The 27,714-nt window shown below is 50.5% G+C and overlaps 1 protein-coding gene across 1 annotated transcript; it reads left to right on the top strand.

Moving 5' to 3' along the window:
* The first annotated feature begins 7,392 nt into the window (after positions 1 to 7,392).
* Positions 7,393 to 9,171, top strand: PNMA8B (PNMA family member 8B). Its single transcript, XM_063109195.1, is given in 6 exon segments — positions 7,393 to 8,020; positions 8,023 to 8,193; positions 8,196 to 8,235; positions 8,237 to 8,688; positions 8,691 to 9,095; positions 9,098 to 9,171. Coding segments are annotated over 6 exon segments (1,770 nt in total).
* The last annotated feature ends 18,543 nt before the right edge of the window (positions 9,172 to 27,714 follow it).

The raw sequence follows: 27,714 nt of genomic DNA on the forward strand, positions 1-27,714 counted from the left end.
TTACTATAATGTGTCTTGGAGAGGACATTTTGGAGTTGAATCTATTTGAGGACCTTTGAGCTTCCTGCTTTTGGATGTTCATATCTTTCCCAGGATTAGAGAAGTTTTCAGCTATTATTTTATTAAATATGTTTTGACCACCCTTTTCATTTTCTGGAATGCTCATAAATCAAATATTTGTTCAGTTAATAGTATCCCATAAGTCTTTCTCATTAAAAAAAAATTTTTTTTTGTCTTCCTGGATTATTTCAAAGTAGCTGTCTTCAAGATCAGATTTTCTGTATGATCTAGGCTGTTGTTGAGACTCTCAGATGTACTTTTTATTTCATTCAATGAATTCTTAAATTCCAGGATTTTTGTTTGATTTTTTTTATGATCTCTATCTCTGTTAAATTTCCTAGTCAGATCATGAATTGTTTTTCAGATTTTGTTGAATTGTTTCTATTCTCTTGTATCTCAGTGAATTTTCTTAAGATTATTAATTTGAGTTCCTTTTCTGGCAAGTCTGAAATTTCTGATTCTCTGGGATCTTTCTTGGGATTTTGATTGGAGCATTATTGTTTCTTTGGTGGTGTCATGTTTCCTTGTTTTTTCATGTTTCTTATTTCCCTGTGTCGATATCTGTGCATCTGGTGGAGCAGTCATCTCTTTGAATTGTGTAGATTGGTTTGCATGGGGAAGGACTTTCACCTGCAAATGTGTCTTGGGTGTTGAATAGGTAGAGTACAATGGCTTTGTTCTGGATGGGTGCAGTAGTGTAGACTCTGTTCCTTCAGCCGTAATCCACTATTGCTATGTCTGCATGTGCCTCAGTAGCCTATTCTTGGATGGCAGTGGTGGCACAGCTTTGCCAGAGGTGGGCCTATTGTGTTGGTTCTCAGGATGAGGGTGTACATGTGCACAGTGTGGGTCAGTTGTTGTGGGAGCTGGCTCACTAAGGATGGGGTTGCTGGATTGATTTTCAGGCTCGGGGTGTGGGCACATGCATGTCAGGGATTCTAGGGCTGGTTCACCAGTGGTGAGGTCACCGTGTTGATTCTCAGACTAGGCCCACCAGGGGTGCATCAGCCAGGCTGTTTTACACTTGGATGCAGTTGGGAGCAATGGCTCAAAGACTCAGAGGTGGGTCCACCAGGAGCATTACAGCTGGGCAGTTGCTCTGTGTCAGCAGTGTGGGCACTCTTTGGCTCAGCTAGCTGGGTGCAGGTCTGCTGGCAGCTAGTCCACTGTGCCACTTCTTGAGGCCAGGTGCGAGTTTGTGCTTCCTTCGGTGGTTTGGGAGTGGATCTGCCAAGGGAGGGGCTGCTAAGCTGCTTCTCAGGCAGTGGGCAAGGCCTCTAGGCAGGGCTGCAGAGAGGGGGCCCTGCCAGCCACTTCTTGGGCAGTGGGCAAAGCTACAAAGCAGGCAGGGATCAGGGTGTTGTAGCCTCTTGTGTGAGTGCTTTGGGATAAGGGATGCACAGTGGTTTAAGTCTGGGACGCACAGTGGCTGCTGGCCGCCAGGGCAGGGCATGCTCCCTCAGTGGCTCTGCTTTCAAGACGGTGTGGTCCTGCATCAGCTCGGGTCATGGGGGTGGGGACTGCACAGCTTGTGCTCCTGTTCTGGAGCGATGCAGTGTGTGTATTCTAGGCAGCTCCCCACCCTTGGCTCTGGGTTTGCAAGGACTGTGAAATCCTCCTGCAGTAGGAACTGCAGGCCTCTGCAGTGAGGATGGGGGTGACCCTCTTCCTACATTTTCCCCCACAAGGAAATGTCTTTCCTGTGCCTATGCCAGTGGAGGAGATTTGGTGGCTGAAGCCATGTGCCTCCCTCTCCCCTCTACGCTGCCATCCTGGGCTTTCATGCTCCGTAGGGACCTCACCAGTCTCCAGCTGCACTCCTGCGCTATCCCACAGATGCTCCAGTCAGTATTTAGCTGTCTGTTAGTTGTTCTGGTCCTTTTCTGTAAGAGGGATGTACCCTGGGCACCTCTAGTCCACCATCTTGCCCTGCCTCTCTGAGTGGCATCGTTTCATTTTGATGTTTTTGCAGATCTTTCATGTCTGACTCAACAATCCTCATACCTGTGTCTTTGTTGTCAGTTACAAAATTGCATGCCATGTAGCCTCTGGAAAATTCCAGAGTAAATTCTGGTAAGAGAATGAGAGTGCACAGGCAAATAATGGTTTAGTATTACTTTGAAAATGGGTTTGATCTCATGGATCCTCTGAGATGTCTTTGGGCCCCTAGGGGTCTCTGGGCCACACTTTGAGAACCCCTTCTCCAATAGTGCTATTACCAGTTAAGCAGACTCACTTTTTTTTCTCTCTCTCTCTCTCCAAGACAGGATGAGAGGAAGAGAAATTTTGCAAAACATTTCATGTGCCCTTTTCTTGCAGCTGTTTCCATGGGAACCTTAGAGGTAGTACTAGGCCAGTCATAGGTCCTATCTCTGTCCAAGAAGGGACCATGACTCCAGGGGAAATGCCCAGAGAGGGGCTGGGTGGGACATTTTGTGGCTCCCGATGCCCTTGCCTGGCTGGTCCCCATTCAGTCTTCTGCTCACAGGGCTCATAGTTCAAGGTCTATCCTTATCCTATGCCCTGGAGCTTCTGTAATCTGCAGGGACCCTCAACTTCTTGGATGCCACATCTTTCTTCTGAAAGTTTCTGACAGTCTCTAACTCTCTATTCGGGTTCTGGGACCACATCTCCACCCAGCTCTGCTCCTTTGCACCCACCCTACCAGGGGAGGAATGAATTGGAGTTTCCCTTGGGGGACATAGCAGTTAAAAAACAGAAGGAAAAGGACAGAGCATTGCACTTACTTTTCATGAATAAATATGGACTTAAGAGAAGTAAGAAAAGAAGAAATTGGATGGAATTATGCAGGAAGTATGCCTGGGGGGAGAGGGCCTAGAATAGAAGCTGGCATAGTCAGTGATGATCAAAACCACGTGTAATATGACACTTTGTGTTTCTATATAAAATGGAGTTACGGAGTTAGGTTCTGTACTCAGATCATTGCAAACTGATTTTTTACAGACATGAATGGCTAGTGAGACACTCAAGGGTCATACAGGACATGGGACAAGTCATAGTTCAGGACCAAACTGGGCATCCCAGACATTGGGCAGCCCTGGACCACCCCCCATCTTAATGCACAAGGTTCCCTGGTCATTGTGACAACCCAAACCACCCCCTTCCCCTGCCAGGTGTTTGCAAAATACCCCACCCCCTTGGAGGTCAGACTACCCCATTAAGAATCCCTGAAATAGGGGACTTCCGGTCAAGATGGCAGAATAGACAGTTCCCAGTGTCACTCTCTCCCACAAATCAACCAATTTACAACTATAAAAATGTAACCATCAGCCAAGCTGGGGCCGCTGGAGCTCAGGGGAAGAGGAGGAGAGACCTATGGAGTTCATGAAGGTGGGAGAAACCATGATGAGATAAAGAAAAAACTGCTGTGAGCATTTCAGGTTGTGGCTGCTTTATGGCTCAAGCTGATGAGTGAATGGAGCAGGAGCTGGCAAAAGCCGCAGCTGTGCCCTTCAGATGGAGTTACTTGGAGGCAGCAAGAGAGAAGAGGGCCTTGGTGGCCTGCAGGACAGCAAGGTCACTAATAGGGTTCCCATGGACCCACGCAGGAGTAAGGAGCCAGAACAACTGAAAAAAAGGAGCCATTCAGAGGCCAGTGAGTCATCACAAGGGACTAATGCAGGGCTCTTTCCATGGGAAGTGTTTGGAGCATGGGTGGTGGGGGAGACAGGCCCACTGGGAGAACACTGGGACACGGCAAGGACAGCTGACCATCCCCCCAATCAGTGCAGGACCACTCAGAGGAGACTGGCTGGGAATGCAGAATTGAAAAGGGTGCAGTTTGATGAAAAAACTCAGGCCCAGATCAGAGTTTCTACACAACACAGATCCACCGCGCCTCTAGAGAGCCAGAAGTACCTACAAGATCAACCATTAAATCCTGAGCTGCATAAAAAGCCTTCCCTAGGGAAATAGCAGCAAAACAGCAATTTAGCTCAACCACACAGCTCAAGTACTGGTTCCCACAGGAAGTTCCCCCGTGTTAGAAGTAAGCAAAGGACTAAAAACTAGTTCTGGACCAGGCACACCGCCAACATCTTGCAGTCTGCTTGGGAACCAGAGCCTTGGAGCCAGGGACCAGAACCCACTCCCACATCCAGGCACACTGCGCCAGCACCTCGGTGGAAGAGGATGTCTCTCTCCACAAAGCCCATTCCAGAGTGACAGGAGAAGCATCTTCTCTACGATAATATTGGGGGACCTGATCACACCTCTTGGCATTGGACAGATCATCTAGGCAACAAATTAACAGAGTAACCATTATTCTTTCAGAAGGAGAGAAGAAATCTAGGGTAATTAGGGGGAGAGGGGGAAGGAGGGGGATGGGGAGAGGTTGGACAAGGGGCATAAAGAATAATTATGAATTGTAACAATATATATGCTAGTAATATTGATTTATCAACATATCTCAATGTTCAATCCCCAAAATATGTCTAATCAATTTTGATTCAATAAATAAAATTAAATTAAAAAAATAAATAAAGGTAAATTGGTCAGCTAAAAAAAAAAAGAATCCCTGAAATACACTCAGGGAGTGGGACTTTTGCTTGCCCCTTGTATTAGTCACTAGGGCTGCCATAACAAAATGCAGACTGGGTGGCTTAAATAACAGAAATCTATTTTCTCACATTTCCTTTGCTGGACGTCCAAGATCAAGGTGCCATCAAGGTTGGTTTCTGGTGAGACCTCTCTCCTTTGTTGCAGAAGCCACCTTCTCACTGTGTCCTCACATGGCATTTCCTCTGTGCATGCTCAGACAGCAAGAGAGATCTTTGGTGTCTCCTCCTCTTCATATAAGTCCACCAGTCCTATTGGATTAGGGTCCCATCCTTTTCACCTCATTCACCTTAATTACCTCCCTAAAGGTCCTGTCTCCACGTTCAGTCACATTGGGGGTTAGGGCTTCAACATATGATTAGGGAGGTGGGGGACACAATTCAGTCTATAGCACCCCCGTACCTGTGGGTCCTCTTACAATCCAGACACTTTCCTGGGGCGCCCCTTCTATAGGCTGCAGTCAGTGTGTCACGCCGTCCTGTCTCATGCTGAGAATGAGACCTTCTGTAAATATACTGAAAACCATTGAATTATACACTTTAAATGGGTGGATTATATGGTATACAAATCTTCAGTTTCACGAGAACTTGACCCACAGTCATCTACACCAGACTTAGAAAAGTGCCAGCTTCCTGTCTCTCTCTCTCCCTTTTTTTAAAAATTGTTTTTGGCTGCTGGCTGGTATGGGGATCTGAACCCTTGCTGTTGGTGTTCTGTTTCTCTTTTTCTTGTTGTGTTTTCCAGTCTTGCAGGTTTATAAACAACACTTGGGCTGAAGATGTTCGTACACTCTCCCACCCCATGAATTCCTCAGAATAACTTCCCAGGGGCCATGTGTGGCCACCGAGTCCTTGAAATGTGTCTGTTCCAAAGGGGCTCATTATGAAAAAGAGAATGAATAATATCTCACTAAAAATTGTTTTATACTGATGACATGTGCAAATGACAACGCTTTGTGTGTTTCAGGATAAACGAATTCCATTCTTAAAATTCACTTCCCCTTTTTTTTATTCATTGAAGATGGCCACTAGAAAATTTAACATTATGCATGCAGTTTGTCTCGGGGGCTGGCATTATATTGCTGTTGGACAACACGACTCTAGAGAGAAGACGAATATCCTTTTGGGATCAGGAAGGTGAAAGGAGAAGAAAGAAGCAGAGAAAACGAGAGCGGTGAGTAAGCAGTTTGCCCACGACTGGTTGCCATGGTAACCTTGCAATTAAACTCTCTTCCTATGTAAAAAACCAAAGGTGATTTGGTTCTCTATTAATTTATTATTTAATAAATGCTCTTCTAACGGTAAGCTCTCAGTAAAGAATCCTCACAGCCACCTTTTACGGAGCCGACTACGGGCCAGCCTCTCTTCTAAGTGCTTCCATAGATTATCCCCTGTAATCCCCATATCAACGCTTTGAGGCAGGGCCAATGATTGTCATCATTTCACAGAGGAGCAAACTGAGTCTAGAGAAGTTACAGAATGTTCCCAGAGGTACAGTGGGGGAATGAGTAGCGACGGGATATACACCTAATGGCCGGGCTGCAGGGCCCGATGACTGCAGAGTGAAGGACGGCTCAGTGAGCCCGCAAAGGTGGGCTTTTAGAGCAGCGATGACTGACATTCCAGCATCCCAGTCTGCCCTCCCGGTCAGCGGAAATGCTTTCGTGCAGAATTCATGTCGTTCTCACTGGTGATCATACGCATGTTAAAACCACATACACAAACAATCTTTTAATTGTACATGCATAGTTAGGAATACAGGAACATACATGGGAGTGAGGCCTGGTGCCACTGAGCGAGGCCTGTACCCCCCAAATGAGGCCCGTATACCCCGGACGATGCCTGCTGCTCACAGGTGAGTCCTGAGAATCCTTACTTGGTACTAAGATCCGTACACTACGAACGAGGCTAGTACCCTGAGTGAGTCCAGCTCCTACAGTGTCAGCCCAGCGCCCTTTGATTTAGGTCTGTAATATACTGACTTCCACCTGTCCGCCGGGAAGGGGAATTATAACCTTGACTGAAGCCTGTTCCCTTTCGAAGGAGGCCTCTGTCCCCTGAACGAGGTCGGGTCTACTTGAGTGATGTTTGGCCTCCTGTGAATTCGGCCTTGGTTTTCACTGATCAGTGAAGGTCGTGATTCCAGTCCCCATGTGCTGCTACCCAACCGGCCCTTTAAGAGCCACTGCTGGGAACTGGTGGACGCAGACCCCACCTCCAGCCTGCAGTGTTGCTATGGAGACTCGCACTAACCAGGGGGTCGGAGGGGAGGCAGAGGAGTCCCGTCTGCGCCGGCGCAGACCTGAGCAGCCGCATCGCAGCAGAACTGCTGGGATTCGAGTCCAGGGTGCGCGCTCAGGCTCGGCAGGAGCGCCAGGCAAAGGGCGGCTTCCACCCCCCACGCCCCTCCAGGTGCGCTCAGCGCCACCCCCCTGCACCTGGCCGAGGTGCCAAGTCAGGCCCGTGTCAGGGACAAGGGGAGGGAGCGGGGCCGGGCCTACCCCGGAGAGCAGACACGTAAGCCCCCTGCGGATCTTCGGATAGCCCTGGGGAGGAGACCTGGGGGAAGGCGGCTGCGTTCACCAGGCCCGCAGGCAGCCGGAGCCGCGAGCCGTGAGTCTTGCCACAGCCACCTGAACCTGAACTCTAAGTCCTGCGGGTGGCCTTGGCAGGGTGGTATTGGCACTGGGCGCTGCAGCCCACCCCTGCCTCGGGCTCCCTCCTGCGCCGAGATCAGCGCCGAGTGAGCGGCACCATGGCCATGAGCCTTTTGCAGGACTGGTGCAGGGGGCTGGACGTGGACGTGCACAGGGCCCTGCTGGTCACTGGCATCCCGGAGGGCTTGGAGCAGGCGGACGTCGAAGCCGTCCTGCAGCCGACCTTCCTGACCCTGGGCACGTTCAGGCTGCGGAACATGAGTGCGGTGAGAAACGAGAAGGCCAAGGCCGCCCTGGTGGAGTTCCTGGAGGACATTAATCATGCTGCCATTCCCAGGGAGATCCCGGGCAAGAACGCGGTCTGCAGGGTTCTGTTTAAGGACCACGCCCAGGACACGAGAGTGCTGAGGCAGCTGAAAGGCCTGCTGCGGGATGAGAGGCCCACGCAGGCCGCGCCGGCCCGGGTCCCCGGGGACACGCCCACCCACCCCGTTTCAGAGCTGCAGGCCCGGGGGTCAGGGCAGGAGGCCGGGAAGGCTGTCCCCTCCAGTGGGGCGGCCAGGAATGCTAGGAGGGGCCGTCGGGGTCGCAGAACCAGAACCAGAGCCAACAGGTTGACCCAGAAGGGCAAGAAGAGGGCCCGACGAGGGTGGCGGCCCAGCCCCGCTAGGAGCGGGTCCTAGGACTCTTCTGGCGGGAGCCTGGGCATCGTGGTAGAGGGGATCGACGCGGGGGCCTGAGCGGAGACGAGGACCAGAGCGCGCTGCACGCAACGCTCCAGGTCGCCGCCAGGGCGCTCGCTAGGAAGTGGGCCCTCGGGAGTGGCGCGGATGAAGCAGAGGGGCCCCGCGAGTTCTTGGCCCTTGTCACCGTGACCGACAAAGCCAAGAAGGAGGAGAGTCTCCTGGCGCTGAGTCTGTCCACGTGAACACCGAGGAAGACGGCAGTGGTGAGAAACTCCGACGAGGAGCTCGGGGGCAGTGACGCTTCGGAGACAGAGTCGCAGGAAAATGGGGACCAAGAAAGAGAGGGGGCGGACAGCCCTGAGTTTGTGGCCATCGTGGCTTCTACAGACCCTTCAGACCCCTCGGCCCAGCAGGAGATGCTGAAAATCGCTGCTGTGATCCAGTCGCTGGGCTGGAGCGACAAGAAAGACAAAAAGGATGCCCTTGGCGAAGTCTTGTCCGTCAGGGCCAAGGACGCTTCGGGAAGGCGGGTGAAGGTGGGGGAGGCAGGCCGGGAGGTGGACGCCATGGTCCTGAGGAAGGCCAGAGACGGCGGGAACCTTCTGGAATGCATTTCTACCTCGGCCGGGCCAGAGACGCCGTCCAAGGGGAAGCAGGCGCAGCTTGGCCTCCTCCGGGGCTGGGGCGGGGACGACGAAGGTGAGGGGGCCCCCTGGAGCTAGTGGCGCTCCTGGCTGCCCAGGACATGGCTCAGGAGACGAAGGAGGAAAAAGAAAATGCCTGGGAGGGCGGGCGGTACACGTGCGCCAAGGCAGGCTGCGGAGGGTGCGAACGGGGGTCCGAGGACGCCGAGAGCGACGAGTCGGAGCCCGAAGACAGGGCGTCCACGAAGCCCCGGGCCAAGAGGGCGCGCACGGCCCCCAAGGGCCTGGCCCAGGCGGGCGCGTCCCCTGCAGCTGCGGCCGCCCCGTTGGGGACGCGCAAACCCCGCGGGGGCGGCCGAGGCCGGGGCCGGGGCGTCACTCCGGAGAAGAAAGGCGGCGGCCGGGCCTCGGCCAAGGACGAGGCCTCGGGAAACAAGAAGAAGAAGAAGGGGCCCGCGGCCTCCGGGGCCCGCCACCCGCCGGCTCCAAGTCCGCCCGCGGGAAGAAGGCTCGTCGAGGCCGGCGGCTGCCCCGCAAGTGCCGCTAGAGGACCCCGAAGACGACGCAAGGGCTGTGGACGGGCCTGCGGGGCGCCCCGCTGTGGACCCTCCTCCCCTCTGTCCCCTCTGTCCCCTCCCTCCCTCCAGCAGAGACCACCTTCCTGCTGAAGCGCGCGACGTGTGTCAGCCGTGCCTGTGCCCCTGTGGCTGTGCTCACCTTTTTCTCCCAGGCCCTCCTTGGCTGATGGCGCGAGCGATCGGATGGCAAGGAAGACAGAGCCGGGCAGCGCAGGCCACAGCCCCAGGGCACGAGACGCCGTCTCCCGCCGCCGCCTGGGCGCGGCTTGGGGTGGCCCCCCGGGAGCACAGCGGCGAGTGTGTCTGTCGGTGGACACCGGCCCCGCTGCAGGCGAGCAGGGCGCCTCTGCTGCTCGCACTCCACTCTGATCCGGCCTGGGGCCGGTGATGGAGGCTCGGCCACCCAGCCCCGCAGTGGGTGTCAGGCCGTAGCTGAACACTGAAGGCCGCAGTTCCCCGCCTAGGGGAGGAGATGAGTCCAGGAAGGAGAGCCTGAGAGGCGGAGGGGGGCTGGGATGGGGAGGAAGAAGTGAGAGAGGGGAGGGGAGGAGGACCTAGCTCCAGGACCAGACGGTAGAGCAGGAGCAGGACACACACCAGCCCTGTTCACCTGAGGCGCAGTTCATGCAAATTAACCAGCTCAGGCTGCGGCCACTTGCCGGTGTCCACAGGCTGAATTTGTCACCCAGGCTGCAGTGTTTGAAAAAATCCTAATTATTGCCAACATGTTCAATTCGGGACAGTTCATATAAAATCTAGATTTTTGGCTCCTCTGGGCACATTGGGCAGTAGCTCCCCTCTGACAGGCCTGTGGCTCCCCTGGGTCGTTCCACCAGTTGTCCCCACTGTCCTGTGGGCCTGACCATCCTCTCAGCACTGGCCTTGCAGTCCCTGACTTAAGACAATGAGGGTCCCTTACAATGAGGGTCCCTCGGTTCAACCCCTTTGTGGATTAAAGGCAAAGGGGATCCCCAAGTGGGCATATGTGAGGGGCGGAGGCTGGTCCAGCTCAGCGTAGAAGCTGGCTTGTGGGACTGTCCTTACAGGGGAGGAAACGTCCCTGTAAAGGAAGCCGCAGCCCTGCCCTGGCATTTCCCCCCCAGTAAGCCTGGCTGTTGCTGTCGGAGCACCAGCACCTGCTGTCCCACGTGCAGACACTTCAGTCATATCTTGTGTCCCTGTTGCGTCATGTGCCTTGGCCCTCCCTGCCGAGCACAGTGTTGTCCCTAAATAGCGATGTCCACTGGACACCCCTTTTACATCCTTTTGTCCCTGGGGTGCTGTGCGTATTTCTTTGACCAAGTTTCCATCCCCAGGAGGTGATGAGCCCATCGTGCCCACACATGTGGTGGAAGGAACAGGGGCCTGGGTATGTCCTTGCAGCCAGACAGGATTGTCCCAACCTTGAGCTGGGAACACCCAAGTGCAGAAGCAGACTTGGGAGTTGCCACCAGCTATGGACACCTGTCAGTGCTTGGAGACTGACCCCCTCTCTGCCTCCTTGGGACAGTGACCAGCTCACTGAGGAGCAGGCCAGGTGGGCTTGGGGCCTCCTCCCTGGGGGTGATTTACAGGGGGGCCTGGCCCTGGGCCCAGCAGCCTCTGGAGATGCCTATGGGTGGGTAGGGCCCCCGAGTCACTCCTCCCTGTAGCAGTGCTAGGCTCCTCTCCTTATGTACTGTGTCACCGCGGATCCTCCAGTAAAGCTGAGTTAACCAACGTGGCCTGCTCTGTCTGTGCTCTGGGCGATGGGGCAGGGGGAGTGTCCGAGGTTAGGCAGCAGATGTCCCACTGTCATGGCTGATGTTAGGCCAGAACACCCCGAACCTGCCCTGTCACTGATTTACACCAGGGGTCCTTTGCTTCTGCAGTGCCTGTGCCCCTTCCTGGCCCTCGGCACACACCCCCCACCCCCAGCACCACTCTCCTTGGCCAGCCCCACTCTCTCAGCCCCTCCCTGCTTCCAGTCCACAGGCCAGGCCGCAGCCTCAGCTCTGCAGCCTTTGGTCACCTGTGGAGGCCCTGAGTCTCTCCAGAGTTCCCTGTGGCTATAACCCCACCTAGCCCTGCCCTAGCTTCCACCCAGATATATGAGGGTACTTTAAAAAGTTCATGGAAAGATTTGTGTCATCTTTTAATTCTAGTTTCCCATGAACTTGCAGCAGCTCCATCTGGCCCCCCAGCTCCCACCCTGGCTGTCTCCTGCTCTTCCCTCTACCCACTGTTTCTGGCCAGGCCCCAGCCCCACATCATTAACTCACCTGCATTCCGCAAGGGCACTGGCCCTCTGCCGGTCCTGGCCTTGGGTCGCTCCCTCCCACATCCTGGGCCCTCCCCTGCCCTATGCCCCAGCCCCATCCTAGTCTCCCCCCAACTTCCCCTCACCAGGCACCACCCTCAACCCTGTCCAGCTCCTCCCTCCACTCCACCCACGTCCCTGCTCTGAGGCTCAACCCCCTCCACCCCCGTTCATTCTAGCCCTGGTGCCCACCTGGGCCTCTGCACCCCACACTGTGCCCTGCAACCCTCTATGCCCAGCCCCCAGCTCCCATACTTGTCCCCAAAGACCCCTCCCCCAGCCCTTGCCCCAAGCCTCTGCCCTGGACCCCAGACTAAGGGTCCTCCACTCCTCTTGGTTTTCTGCCTCCCTCCCTGTCTCACTGTCATACATGGCTGCCAGAGGGGTCCTCTTAGAAGTCACACTGATGTCTGATTGAGTCACTTCCCTCCCCAAACCCTCCAAAGGCTTCTTCCTTTGTCACCACAGGCCAAAGCCAAAGTTCTTATTATGGTCTAGACCTGCTCCGTCCAATAGCGTAACAAGAGGCCACATGGGGCAATTTTAATTTAAATGTAATTCAAATTAAATATCCCCAGGATATTTGTATGGTTCTATCCTTCACCTCATGCAGGTTTTTCTTCAAGTCACATTCCCACAGATGGCTTCCCTGACCATCCTATTAAAAATGTACCCATCAGCACATGCTCACTATTGTTCAGAGCTTTGATTGCCCCTGGCACACTTAGTTGATTCTCAGTAACTCACCAACTGTATTTGGCAGGGGGTTAATAAAGGAAATTGGTGACAAGTGTGTTGCAGTCAGAACGTGCCAGGCGGAAGGTCAAGTTGCCTGAAGACCGACGATGAAGCAGCCTGTCCGCCCCACCCCCACCTCCTCGCCGCAGGGCTGGAGGGGACATGTGGAAAATGCTGCTGCCCAGAGCCCGGGGCGCAGCGCTGCGGACGTCCCACGGATGGAACCGAAAGGAGGGACACAGGAGCCTAGGGTTCACTGCTGTGGCCATCGCTGCTGATGCCACCAGGGCCCGAGCAGCCTCCTGATGGCGTCCCCTTCCTCTCGCTTTCCAGCTCCCACCAATGCTTCATCGGCCCCAGCAGTACCAGCAGCCCCCGGCAAAGGACTCTGGGGCGGTGGCTGCGGGGTCCCCCCGGGTATAGGAGCGGGTGGGCGTAGAGAGGAGACGCGGCAGAGCCGCCTCAGGTTCAGCTCCCCTGGGAGGAAGTGTGGTCTGTCCTATCCCCGCCGTGTCCCCAGTCTCAGCAATGTGCCCGGCACAAGGTAACTGCGCAGCTGACATTTGCTGAATGACTGATGGACCGAGTGAACGACGCAGGCTGGGCGAGCCAGACTCCAGATGCGCCTGGTGAGGAATGTGCTAGAACGATAAGGCCCCAGGAGGGAGTGAGCCCAGGGGAGTGTGGGAGGAACGTTTGAGATGGAAGGAGCAGCCGCGGAAAGGCCCTGAGGTCCCGCAGGGAAGGGCACCGCGCAGCGCCTGTTGCGCAGAGGGCACCAGCACCGGCGACGGTGACACCACGTTTCTTCCTGCGCTTGGATCCTCGGAGCGGCCGGGGACGCCGGGAGGTGGCGTGGAGCTCGGCCGCCCCCTAGCGGGGAAGAAGGCCACGTCCGGGAAGAGGCCAGTGACCAAGGAGGTTTGTCGCGGGTCGGCCGAGTTCCGGGCCCTGTTCTAGGCGCAGACAACAGGGCCCTGCTGGAGCGTCCGTGCGGTGGGGACGCAGCTGATAAACTCCCTAGATAGGGACAGGACGCTGCATGAGATAGTGAGGACCGCTGGGAGAAAAGTGTGGCAGGGCAGGGCCCCGAGGAGGGCCGCGCAGGAGAGGTTCGCACTCACCGTCAGTAGGGGTGTCTGGGAAGCGCTCATGAGCGGGTGACACGCGAGCAAAGACCCGAAGGAGACGAGGGGCTGCGGCAGGAAGATGCCCGAGGGAAGCACATGACAGGAGGCGGGAACAGCCAGTGCAAAAGGCCCACGCCAGGGGTGTTTATGAAGAGGGGCTTATTAAGGTGTAATCACTGGTCCCTCCCGTGCCAGGCTCAGTGCTGGGCATAGGGCAGATAATATCGCAAAAAGCAGGCCACCTGCCTCCAGGGGGTCGCTGTCTACTTGGACTGGAGTTCAGAAAGTGAGGCAGCCTTGCAATGAGTGTGCAGAGGTTGCTGCGGCAGGGTGGGGGTCGGGGCATGAGGACTTTCAGGAAGCCTGCTCCACGCCGGGACCTTAGGGCTGAACCTGCCTTGGCCCCTCAGCTGGCTCAGATGGCGACAGGGGCGCCACACGACTCCCTGGGATGTGACCAGGTGCTAGAACGGCCCAGAGGGAGAAATCAAGGTTCTAGAGACAAAAACCAGCACCGCTTCACCCCATCAACTTCCCCAAGGCCTGGTGCCCACCGAGGCCCCGCCTTCCCCAGGGCAGGCCCCGCCCCTTACATAGGATGCCCGGCTCCCACTTGCAGGTATGGGGAAGGGGTGTCCACCCACGAGAACTGCAGCACCCCAATTTACCACCTGGTGGCGCTCCAGGACCGCTGGTTAAAATCGAGCGGGGGGTGGCGCTCTGGAGCGCTCAGGGAATGCTGGGCGCGGGCCCAGGGCCTGAAAGCTCCACAGTTCCACCTGATCTTTGAACGCCAGGCTGCGGAAAGTGGACTTTCCTGTAGGGCAGCTGTTCTCCAGGTGGGGTCCTGAGACCGGCTGCATCAACATCTCCTGGGAACTTGCTAGAAATGCATATTCTCTGGGCTCCCCCAGAACTACGTAACCACTTTGGGGGTGGGCCCCCCCCAGCAGGCTGTTTTCAAAGGTCTTCTGTGTGATTCTGATATGCGAGTTTCGGAACCCCTGCTGTATGGCCTGATTATCTCTAGTGCCCCTAGGGTTGCTGTTCTCAGCCCCTCCTGCAACCTGGAATCACCCTGGAAGCTTTAGGAACTGTGGACGCCCCAGGTGAATCCTGTACCACTGCTCAAGAGGCCCCGAGTGTGCAGGCTGGGCCGGGCCCCAGGTCACTCCATGCAGGGCTGAGAGGTGTTGTGAAGGACTGGCCACCACTGATACATAACAGGACTAAGACCAGATGACATGCTGGGACTGATGTGCACGAGCACTTCACATCTTCTTCAGTCCACTCAGCAACGCTGGGAGGAAAGCTGTATGAGGATCCGCCTTTCAGATGTGTAAGTGCAGGCAGGAGAGGTTAAGTAACCAGTCCAAGGTCACACAGCTTGCAAGGGGCCATGCTGGGGGGAGCTGGGCTGCAGGACTCCAAACCTCTCCTCATCCAGCCCCCAACCATTTCCTCTTCTCCTGTCACCCGCTGTGGGCCTGGGAGGGGGACCCAGACAGTCCCTGCCTGTTGTGGGGGTCATCTTTCCCCTCTGTGTCTGTATTTTGTAATCACCTTCATTCTGTCGTTTTCCTCTTTGGTGAGAGCGCACTGGCCTTGTCCAGATAAAGGCTGATTTGGAGTCAAAACTCTGGTTTTCTGGGTCCTCCTCCTTGGAAAGTCTGGCATGTTTGAAACCACAACATCAGAGGTCTCAATGGGCTGCTTTTGGGGACTGGCCCTGCAGGCAGCATTTGAAACCCCCTTGAATTAAAAATATTGAGCACCCATTTACTATCTCGTCTTGGGTTACCCAATGTCTTCTCCCACCTCTGGGGCCTCAGAGGATGCTCTCACTGGGGTCACTGGGGTCGCTGGGGTCGGAGGGCAGAGAAGGTTGTGTTCACTCCAGGGAGAGACAAACTGAGACTCAGTGGGGGAAAGATTTTCCAAAGTGTGAGGGCTACTCAGAGAGGGTGTGAGCATAAAACCTTGCTGTGAGTTGACAAGTGTGTTTCTGAGTGCGCGTGTGTGGGAGAAATGCCCTCACCTTCCAATGCCAAAGGATGGACACGGAGACAGTGAAGTCGGACTTCTACGCTTTCTGTGTCTGAAGGGCAGGCACGTGGAAAAGGGCTGTCGCAAGCAAGTTATTCCCAGCATGCACGTCCCCCCACTTCCTCACTGGCTGAGTACTATGGGGTGCACTATCTTCCCAAAGGAAGGCTAAAATTTATTACCCCCTTGCAAGGAATTCCTTTGTCTGGGGGCTCAGGACAAGCCCACAAAAAAGGCCCACCTAAGCTCTGTGAAAGGAGAAACACCAGGGAATGAAGAAAACAATGAGGGCTGGTAACTGATCACCATCTCGAGGACAGCTCTGTCTGTTCAGAGGCCCTCCGGGAATGGGCTGGACCCGTCAAACAACGTTTGGCCTGGGCCTGAATCACTTAAAACACCCTCAGATAAGTCATTTCTGAAAATGAATCACTTAGATTATTTTCTTACAGTGTGTTTGTGCACGTGTGTGTGTGAATCTGTGTGTGCGTGTGTGAGTGTCGCAGTGTGCATGCAGGTATGTGCTTGTGTCTCAGCCGTCTGGTGCATATGGTTGCACGTGTCTGTGTGAACATCTGTATTAGTGAGAGTGGATATGAGTGGGTGTGTCTGTCTGCACAGGTGTGAGCATATTATCGGTCTGTGTTTGTATGTGGGCTCATACATGTATGTGTCTGTGTTTATGAGTGTTGGAGCATGGTGTTTTACAATGTTTTAATAGTTTGTGAGTCTGTGAATGGATCTCCGCATGTTGGTGTGTGCCTGCGTGGCTATAGCTACGTGAATGTACGTGTGTGTTTCCGGTTTGCCTGTGTGTGTGTGATTGGGGGTTTATGGCTATAACGTGTGTGTATTTGTGCACGCCTGTGTTTATGAGTATGTGGATCTGTGAGACTGTGCATAGGCCTTCCCTGTGTATTGAGTGTGTGTGTGCGGCAGCGAGGGAGAGAGTGAGCAGCCCTCTTGTGAAGAACAGTTCCAAGATTAACAAGGGGGATGAGCACATCTGAGTGAAGGCCACAGAGCTCCCACTTTGAAGCTGATCTGGTTCCTTCATTCAGGCCTGGCCTTCCCCCCAACTGCCTCCCTTCCCACCTAAGTCATCCTGGTTCTGGGACCAAGGGACAGAGAGACACACTCACCTGGCTTTGAGCAGGGTTTACTGGAAAATGCTGTAGCCTTTGCTCCTCAGTGAGCCCCTGAGGCAGGGGTCCCCTGTCCCAGCTTTCTGACCCTCTCCCAATATGTCTCACCTTCTCTCCTTCTCCCATACACTCCCATCTTACAGATCCCCAAATAGGGGCAGCCTCCTTAGTCTATGGGAAGCAGCCTTTCCACCCCCAGCCTGGCACCCAGAGCCTGCTCCACAGATAGCTCCAGAGATGTCCCCTGTGTAGTAAAGGATTAACTCAGAAGACTTGGGCTGCCCAAGGCCTACACATTCTTAAGGAAAAAAAAAAAAAAAAGAAAAAAGGGACTAGTCCTGGTCCTGGTCCTTGACTAGCTCCTGGGAGGTAACTTCTAAGCCCCTAGAATATCCTGCCTGATAAGAGTGTCTGTTTACCTGGGACCTTGGGCCACACCAGGTAGTTTATATTAATGCTGTGATTTATGCAGAACACCTGTTTTTGTTTATGTAGGGGCATTGGGCCACGGGGTATCAGTTTGACCTCTGGAGGGGCTAGAGACTGAGTAACTAAGGTCAACCATATAAGTGCTCTGTGCCCGTGTGATCGACCCCCAATAAAAATATCGGAACTCAAGGCTCAGTGAGCTTCCCTGGTTGGCAATGTACCTTGCGTGTTGTCACACATCATTGCTGGGAGAGTTAAGTGCTGTTCACGTGGCTCCGCTGGAGAGGTGGTCTCTCCTGGACCCTGTCCTATGTGCCTCTTCCCTTTACTGATTTTAATCTCTGTCCTTTCACTGTAATAAACTGTAGCCCTGAGTATAGCAGCTTTTCTGAGTTCTGTGAGTCCCTCTAGTGAATAATTGAACCTGAGGGTGGTCTTGGGGGCCCCCACACCAAGGGCCCAAGCACGCATCCCTGATGATGGGCAGCCCAAGGATTCAAACCCATGTCTCTCTATCCCTTGTTGGTTCCAGGGGGAAAGACAGGCAGGATTCCGGATCTGGGCAGAGGAAGGAAGTGACATAGATGAAAAAATCCTTATTTAATCTTCGTTCCCTCCGTTCCAGGTGCTGCCTCAACCCTTACATTTCGTGATTTTCATAGAAAATGCCCTTTCCTTGTGGGCCCCTAGCCTTTTCTCTCTCAGTTTTCCCTGTTCCCCGAGATAATTCACAATCACTTCTGCTTTTTAAAAAAGTCTCCTAGCTCATTAAAACATGAAGATGTGTCAAAACATTTCAGACATACCACTAAACAGTGACATAATTTGACTAGTGACATTTTTAACAAATGAAGACTTTAATACAAGATGTAAAGTAACACAATCACTGCTACACACAAGACAATTGGGCTCATAAAAGAGGAAATATTTCTAGTGCACTGCGGGCTGACACAGCCTCAGGTTTTAAGCATCAGGGTGGCTTATCTGCATTGGCAAAACAGCCAGAACACTGTAAATGGCCACTAATAGAAGAGGAGCCAAATGAGCAATGATCCAACCACACTCTGGAATCTTTTGCAGCCATGAAAGAATGGATTGAAGAGCTTCTAGTGGGTCCTTCTGGGTGAACACAGTGAGATGCAAGAAAAGCATGTAAGATGAACCCCCTCCCTTTTTCTGTAAAAAATAAGGTATCCTAAATAACCTCTGCAAGTATCTATATATATATTTCTCTGTTAGGATTTAATGAACAAAGAAAATACAGAAGGCTATGTCAGTCTAGAGAGCTGAGAGTTAGGAGCACAGCTAAATCATGGCTCCAGGAGACTTGCTAGTTGCGTGGCCTCAGGTATGTTATTTCACTTCTCTGGGCCTTAGTTTTCTTATCTCTAAAATGGGCATAATAGTATCTGCCTCACAGGATGGCTGGGATACATGTGAAGGGCTTCTAACAGCTTCTGGTACACAGTAAGTGCTCAATAAGTACAAGGTATGGGTTGTTAATCTGGTTATGTAGGGAGGGGAGTTTTACGAGGGAGGGGATTTAAACTACAAAGACCATGAAAGATCTCTGCCTAGACGGTCGTGTTTATACAGTCATGTAAAATTGTGTGTGTGTGTATAACGAAATTAAAATACTTTTCTTCAACTTTATTTATATTTATTTTTGTGGGGTCCAGTGTGTTTCAATACATGCATATGCTGCACAGTGATTCACTTAGGGTAGTTAGCGTAGTATTGCCCCATTAGTTCACCCCTAAACATCCCCCCACACCCACCTGTCCCGGCCTCTGGTAACCATTGTTCTACTCTACTTTTTTTTTTTTTTTTAAACACACAAAGATTAACATCCTTATTGCAAAAAGAACTCTTAAAAATGAATTAGAAAAATCTAAGCAGAAATTTGGTGAAGGGCATGAGCAGATAAGTCACACAACCCAAAGAAACACATGTGGTTAATAAGCACATGCTAGGATCTGGTTGCAGAAGCGGGTGGGGCTGGCCCAGCCTGTCTCAGGACCCCCAGGCATCGGCTGGCTCTATCACTTGCCTGCATGTCTTAAATACTTTTTAAAAGAAAATTATAAGATTAACCTCTTCTTTTCAAGCTGTCAGAATCTCTCTTTGAGACTATGAGATATGACCCAAAAGCCTGAGCCTGGTTCTGAACCTTCCACAAACACCTTTTCTCCTTAAGGCAGTGTAGTGGGTTGAATAACGTCCTCCAGAAATCCATGTCCACTGGGAATCTCAGAGTGTGGCCTTATTTGGAAATAGGATGAAATTAGTTCAGGACCTCTATAGGAAATCATCCTGGGTTTAAGGTGAGCCCGAAATCCAATATGACTGGTGTCATTATACAAAAAGGAGAGGGAGATTTGTACCCAGAGGGGGACAGAGAGGAGAAGCCCATGTGAAGACAGAGGTAGAGACTGTAGTGATGCGGCCACAAGCTGAGGGACGCCTGTGCCACCAGCAGCTGTTGTGCTGGTCTCAGTCAACCACAGAAATGGACTGGTCACCTGTATCAGTTTCCTGTGGCTGCTGTAACAAATTCCCACAAACTAAGTGGCTTAAAACCACAATTATTTTCTCACAATCTGGAAGCCAGAAGTCTGAAGTCAAGGGTCATGCTCTCTGAAGGCTCATGGAGGGACCCTTCCTTGCTCGTCCTAGCTCCTGGTGGTTGCCGGCGGTCCCCGGCACTCTGAGCTCATAGCTGCATTGCTCCGATCTCTGCCTCTGTCATCGTGAGGCCTTCTTCCCTGCGTATCTGTGCAACTCTCCTCTAAACAGGACCCAGTCGTTGGATTTAGAGCCCATCTTAATCCATCATAATCCCATTTGAACTGAGGTTCTGAGTAGACATGAATGTAGGTACACTACTCACACAGTACAGCCCTGTTCTAGAAGCTGGGGACACATCAGGGAGCCAGCCAGATTAGAGTCCCTACCCACAGAACTGACAGTCTGTTGAGAGGACCCAGACAATAGACAGGGAATAGGAATAAGACATATATTGTGTCAATGGTGGTCATCGCTATAGAGAAGAGTAAAGCTGGAGGTTGAATCAAAGGAGCTGAGTGGTGCAGCCATGGAGGAGAACAGCATGGAGGTTCCGAAAGACATTAAAAATGGATCTGCCACGCGACCCTGCAATCCTTCTTCTGGGTATATACCCAAAGGAGATGAAATCACCACCTCATAAGGATGTCTGCACTCCTGTGCTCACTGCAGCACTATTCGCAATAGCCAAGATACAGAAATAATCTGTGTCCGTCGATGGAAGAATGGATAAAGAAACTGTGGTATGTATATGTCATATTCACATAATGGAATATTATTCAACCTTAAAAAAGGAGATTCTGCCATTTTTGACCGTAGAGCTAGGGCTGGGTCTGGAGCTCACAGACCCCTTGACCCTCCAGACTGGGTCACAAACCCTTCACACACAGGTGTACGAGCTAGGTAACAGGAAAAAGGTCCTTGGAGCCTTGGTTGAAGAGATAATAAGCTTTATTCAGCACACACACCTCTAAGAGCTAGGCAGTCCAAAGAGAAACTGAGCAGCTGCCAGCAAAGTAAATGTGCTCTATTTTTAGATGTGAGCTCTGCCCACCAGCAGTTCAGAGTTGCTGCTTCACACATGCTGAAGAAGAACACACTAAAAATAGCAACAAGCTAAAAGATACAGGGGCAGCATGTGCACTAACTCCACCCCCACACAACTTGTTTACAAAGAATGTGCTGCACCACCCACAACCAGACCTGCAGCAGGGGGCCTGACCAAACTACTCTATTTTCCTCACAGTGACAAAACATGGAAGAACCTGGAGGACATTATGCTAAGTGAAATAAGCCACACCAAGATCAAGGGTTTGGATCCTTGTACTGGCCAGCCGCCAAAAAAAAAAAAAAAAAAAGTGACATGATCTCACTTATATGAGGATCTAAAAAAACCCTTGAATACATAGAAATAGAGAGTAGAAGAGTGGTTACCAGGGGCTGGGGGTGGGGAGATGGAGGTAAAGGGTACAAAGGTGCAGTTATATTGGATGAGTAAATCTAGGGATCTAATGTATATGAGGACACTAGTTAAAAATATTGTACTGTATACTGGAAATTTGTTAAGAAGGTGGATTTTAGATGCTTTTGTCACAAACACAAATGTAACTGTGAAATGTGGATATGTTAATTTGTTTGATTGTAGTAATCATTTCACTATGCATATGTATATCAAAATATCATGTGGTACACCTTAAATATATACAATGAAAACAGGTACTGACAAAGTTTAGGTTTTTTTAGAACAGCTTTGAGATATAATTCATACACCATAAAACACCCTTTTGAAGTATCCAACTCAGTGGTTTTAATTTATTCACACAATTGTGTAACCATTACCATTGTCTAATTTCAGAACATTTTGTTACCCTAAAAAGAAACTCTGCACCCATTAACCATCTCTGCCCCCCTAGACCATCATCATCCCCTCCTGCCTTTAGATAACCCCTGATTTCTGTCCCTATGGATTTGCCTATTCTGGATATTTCATATAAATGGAGTCATACATTTATCCATCTCTTATTCATAGATACTTGGTTTGTCTCTAAGTTTTTAAGAAAAAACCATTGCAAACAGTGCTGCTGTAAACTTATATGCATATATACATATTAAAATATTTAAATGATAACATGGGAAGCTAATACCGGTGCTTACCTATAGGAAGAAGTGGGGAATCAAGTGAACACTTGCGTGTATCTCCTGATAAAAGGTATGAGAGTTTCTCCGGGGCAGAGTTTTTCAAACGTTTTAATCTGCAATGCCCTATATTTGACATCACCACCTGGTAATACACATATGAATTTAAATAATGAAAACAAACGTTTCCCAAAAGAATACTTACCCTTATTATCTGTGACACACACTAATATTTTCTATTCTGTGCTCTGCTGTGTCATGCCTTTCTGTTCTGTTTTATCACATTTTAAAAGTGTAATTTGTGACCAACTATATCGATTTCACAATTGACTGATGGATTCCAACCTGCAGTAAGAAAACTGTTCTAGGACATACACCTCAGGGGAGGAGTGGCTAAGGGGTCTCAGGCCATGTGCATTCTCAGCTCCACTAGATAAAGCCAAAATATTTTCCATGAAGAGTTTTTTTTTCCCCTTAAGGATCTAGGTCAAGGATGGGCAAACTATGACCCTTCGGCCAAGGCTACCTGCTGGCTGTTTTGTAAATAAAGTTTTGGGTTTTTTTATAAGATGACCGGTAAAGGGATCTTAACCCTTGACTTGGTGTTGTCAGCACTGTGCTCTCCCAAGTGAGCCATGGACCAGCCCTTGTAAATAAAGTTTTATTGGAATGCTTTATGCTCACCCACACAGTAATAGCTGCTTTCCTGCTACACAACAGAGTTGAGTAGTTGAGTAGAGACTGTCTGGCCCTGCAAAGCCTAAAATTTCTACTATTTGGCCTTTTATGGAAAATAGTTTGCAGACCCTGGTGTACCAGATAGACATCATGTCAAATATTTTTCTACAATTTGCTTTTCCACGTAACTGCATGTGTGAACAAATTTCGAAGTCAGCACTTTCTTTCTTTCTATGAAACATGGTACCTGGCATAATTGTTTCAAGCTGAGTATCTCCCAAATGTTATCAGGGGATTACCTGCATCAGAATCACTGGGCTCCAGGCTACACCTTCTGAACAAGAATCCCTCCTGGAGGGGCCTTAGGGCCTGTATTTTTGACATGGGCCCCAAGAATTCTGACACACACTAAAATGTGTTCATCTCTGATTTAATCAGTCGCTGGTACACACAGATGCGTATGCTGTTTCCGGTTTTATGTTTTACTCTTTTGTAAGACAAGCTAGTTGAGCAGAGTGGCTCAGGGCATGGTCTGGTTCAAATCTGGGTTCCACCAGTCACCAGCTCTGTGCCCCTGGGCAAGGGACTTCTCTCTCTGTGCCTCTGTTTTCTTCATCTATAAAAGGGGTACAGCATGAGTTCTTACGGCCTGGGCTGTTGTAAATGAACTAGCAGATAGCCCTTAGGATTGTGCTTGGCATGTCATGAGTGGGAAAGAAGAACCTGTGAAATAAATATTGCAAGTGTATTAGTGTCCTACTGCTGCTGTAACAAATTACCACAAACAGGCCTAAAACAACTCAAATGTGTGATATTACAGTCCTGGAGGTCAAAGTTCTGAAATGGGTCTCATGGGGCTAAAATCAAGGTGTTGGCAGGCCTGAGATGCTTCTGGAAGCTCTAGGGGAGAATACATTTCCCTGCTTTTTCCAGCTTCTAGAGATTGCCAGCAGTCCTTGGCTCATGTCTCTTTCCTTCATCTTCAAGGCCAGCGGCACAGTATTTTCAAATCTTTCATTCCTTCTCTCTCTCTTCCACCTACCTCTGCTCCCTTCAACCAATGCCCCTCCTCCCAGAGGTATTAGTTTCTTCAGTCTACCTCTAGGTATTTTTTATGCATTTGAGTATATATGAATACATGCTATTTCCTCTCACTTTTTATACAAATAGTGGCGTCCTATACACACTGATCTGTACCTTCCTTTTCACTTAATGCTGTACTTTGGGTATCTCCATCAGCACACACAGACCCTCCTCAAACCTTTTTTTCATTGTGTAGAATTCTGCCATGTGCATGGGCCATATTTATTTAAAATTGGCCTCTTATTATTGGACATTTAGGTTGTTCATCTTTTGCTGCCTTCTTAGGATCCAAAATTCTCTGGCTTCAGGGACCATCCCACTTTTCAACATCCAAAGAAAACGTATCAAAGCCACATCCCAGGCCTGTAGGAAACGTGGATTTTGAAGAATTCCTAAGGAGCGTCCGCTGTGCAGTGGGCTCTCACTCTTCATTTGACTCCTCTCCCAATTCCACTCCTGTGTTGGGAATCCCTAAGACCACTCTCAGGTTTGCTAATTTGCTGGAAGGACTCTTGGAACTCTAAAAAGCCACTATATTCATGGTTACAGTTTATCATAGCAAAAGGATGTGGGTTAAAATCCGCAAAGGCAAAAGGCATGTAAGGCTACTTCAAGAAGTTTATTGTATTATCTTTTAATTCTAGTTTTCCACAAACTTTTTGGAGTACCCTCCTATAGGACAGAATCCAAGGGAGACTAGGTGTGAGCTTCCAGCTGTCCTTTCCCAATGGAGTTGTATGGACAGTTCTTAATTCTCCCAGCAATGGTACATGTGACAATATGTGCAATACATTGCCAACTATGCAAGCTCACCTGAGCCTTGGTGTCCAGAGTTTTTACTGGGAGTCAGTCATGTAGGCTTGGTGTGCCCACATGACTGACATAACTGCCATTAACTACTCGGTCTCTAGCCTCTCCACAGGTCATCAGACTGATAGAGTGTGGCCCAAGGCCCCCACCATAAATCACAGTTAGCATAGACTATCTGGAGGGGCCCAAGACACTCTGATCAGGCAGGACACTCCAAGGGCTTGAAGGTTACCTCCCAGGAACTAGTCAGGGGCCAGATTTTTCTTTGGATGTGCAGGATTTGGACACCTCAGGCCTGCTGAGTTAACCCTCTACTGCATAACTCCACCAGTACTCTTGTTCCCTCTGCCTGTCCTCTTTCCTCACAGCCTGTCCAGCAGTGGGCATTTCCTCTGTTTCCCCCTAAATCACCACTCACAAATTCTATCACATTTGGTAGATGCTCAGTGAACAGAAAACACATAAAATGCCTTGATGGTTTGTTTCTTCATTCATTCGTTGATTTAATCCTATGTGCCAGGCTCTGTTCTAGGCACTGGAGAGACAACAGTGAACAAGGCAGACAGACCTCCCTGTCTTCAGGGAGCTGATGTTCTAGTTGCAGTGTTCAGTCAGTCACCAAACAGACACGTCATATAAAATCAAGTGCAGGGTTGGCCAGTTAGCTTGGCTGGTTAGAGCACAGCCTTCTAATTCCAAGGTCACAGGTTCAGATCCCCATACTGGCCAGCCGTCAAATATAAATGAAATTAAATAAAATAAAAATAAATAAATAAATAAATAAAACTAAGCACATAAAAGAACAAAGCAGGCTGAGGACACGGAGGGTATTGGCGCTGCCTCCGATGGAGGTCAGCAAGCTCCTCACTGAGGAGGTGACGTGTGATCAGAGACATGAATCACGTGAGGGAGTGAGCCATGTGGATTCCTGGGGGAAGAGCATTCCAGACACTGAGAACGGCAGGTGCAAAGCCCCAAGGCAGGAATACACTTGAGGTGTGTTAAGGAAAGTAAGGAGACAAGTGGGGCCAGCACCTCATCATGGTTTTAATATGCATGTCCCTGATGATGTATGATGTTGAGCATCTTTTTATGTGCTTTGAATGGATATATATTTAATCTAACCTTAGTTTAAGTTTGTAATTATAAAAAATACAGATAGGAGACTCTTGCGTCCTCAAATCAAAACATTTCTTATTTTTAATAGCTAGCCTTTACAGAGAGCCAATGAGGTGCACCATTTTATAGGGGACTGTTCTAAACAATTTATATGAGTTTACTCATTTTATCCTTACAGCACCCTTATATTGATAATAATTATAGGGCTGTTCTAAGAGCTTAAAACTTGAATTAACTCCTCTAATCCTCATGTCTTTATGAGTTGGGGACTAGTCTTATAATTTGCATTTTACAGATGAGAAAACCGAGGCACAGATAAGTTAATTACTTGTCCAAAGTCATACAGCCAGGTGAGCTCCCTTGTTTAGAGTGTGGTGCTGATAACACCAAGGCCAAGGGCTTGGATCTCCATACTGGCCAGCCCTCTCACCCCCCAAAAAAAAGAAAGAAAAGAAACTCAAAGTCACACAACCAGGATGCACTGACACCCGGGAGTCTGACTGCAAATAACATAATGACTATGCTCTGCTGCTTAAAAAATATGGATGAATGGACAGACAAAATGAGTATGCTGGCAAGAAACTTCAAAATGCATTATTAATTGAATAGAGCAAAGTGTAGAACTGTGTGTGTTGTACCTGTTTGCAACAGCCTAGGAGTATGGGTGGGCTGGGAGCTTGTTAAATTAGCAGACTCTCAGGCTGCATCTTAGACCTAGTGCATCAGAATCTGCATTTAACAAGGTACCTAGGTGATTTGGAGGGTTATTACTATTTGTGCACTACTATTTGAGTAAAAAAAAAGAAAAGAAAGACTAGATATGTGTGGATGAACAAAAGATCTAGTTTTCATTGTGCTCCTGTAAAGAGAAAGAACAGCTCGGTGGCCCAGACTCTAATCTCTGAGGCTGGAGGGAAGTTCAAACCCAACCGTCCCATTCACTGGCTGTGTGAGGTCAGGCGAGCAACGTCACCTCTCTGAGCCTCAGCTTCCACATCTGAACGTGGGCGGACGCTCGCAGTGGCGCCTCCCTGGTAGGGCTACTATGAGGTTTCAATGAGGCATTAATTACAAAGGACTTAGAACAGTACCTAGCACTGAGAAGGGTCTGCATAAGTATAGCTGCCCATACCTTGGGCCACTTACATTTTGCAATCATGTTTAAACGGTACTTCAAAAAGTAAAATCTCTGTGATCAACAGGCTGACTCTATTTTTAGAGCTTGACCACTGATGGCTTTTAGATCCCTCACCCCTCTCCCCTGTCCACCCCACGGCTGGGAAAGCCAATAGAAAAGCTCTCTGGCTCCCTCTCCTGGAGCGGGTGAGAAGTTCAAACCCTGCAAACCCCCAGCCCCTGCACCCAGCACCTAAAAATCCCAACCCATTCACTCTGGTTTTGTTCAGGCCCCCAGTGTCGGCTTGTACCTGCCCTGGTCTCTCCAGAAAAATCCCATCACGTGAGTAATAAACCTTTTGATACCCATTCGGTATCTGTGTGTGGCATCCTCGGCCTCAACATCGCAGCCAATTTTGGGTGAGCGGTTGATTCCGCCCTCCCCGGAGCCACCACAACACCATTTTCCTGTTAAAGACGGGCGCTCATCCAGGAATACGGTCTTGCCTGGAATAACTGGAGACTCGTACACTTGCAGGATGTCACAGCAGAAAGGGGGTTAACAGCTGAGGCAGAGGTTCTCCAAGCGCGTTCCCTGGAGCAGAAGCAGCAGGTGACTCCCCATCCCCGGCAACTGCTGACTCAGGGTCCCAGGTGTGGGACGCGGGTTCTCCACCTTGGCTCGACATTAGAATCGCCTGCGGAGCTGTTTGAAAATTGGGATGCCTGGGCCACCCCCAGAGGGCTCGATAATGTTGGTTTTTTTGGGGGGCGGGGGCTAGGCATCAACAATTTAAAAATCTTTCCAGGTGATTCTTACGCAACGCCAGTGCTGCGAACCGTCTCTACTCCAGTCCTCCACTTACGCAGGCGAGGAAGCGAACTTGCCAAGGTCACGGTGCAAGCTGGTGCCAAAGTGAAAGAGAAACCAGGAGTCCCGATTTCCACTCAGAGCTTCTTTTCATTACATGTGGCGGCCCAGAGCCCTGTCGTTGTTACTATGACGTGCTATGTATGGCAGGACTGGTATGGCTGACTTTAGAGCCTTCCTTATTCTTTGAATTAAAATCAATATTCCAACTTTAATAAGCAAAAGGTTCTACAGTAAAATGTTACTGGTGTATGTGTGGCCAAATGATGGGTGATTTTCCCCCCATGTTAGGTTTTCTATAGCAATCATACATTACTTCTAAAGTCAGATAAAGAATGTCTATATAG

Source organism: Cynocephalus volans, chromosome 10 (genome assembly GCF_027409185.1).
Source record: "Cynocephalus volans isolate mCynVol1 chromosome 10, mCynVol1.pri, whole genome shotgun sequence".
NCBI classification, from domain to species: Eukaryota; Metazoa; Chordata; class Mammalia; order Dermoptera; family Cynocephalidae; genus Cynocephalus; species Cynocephalus volans.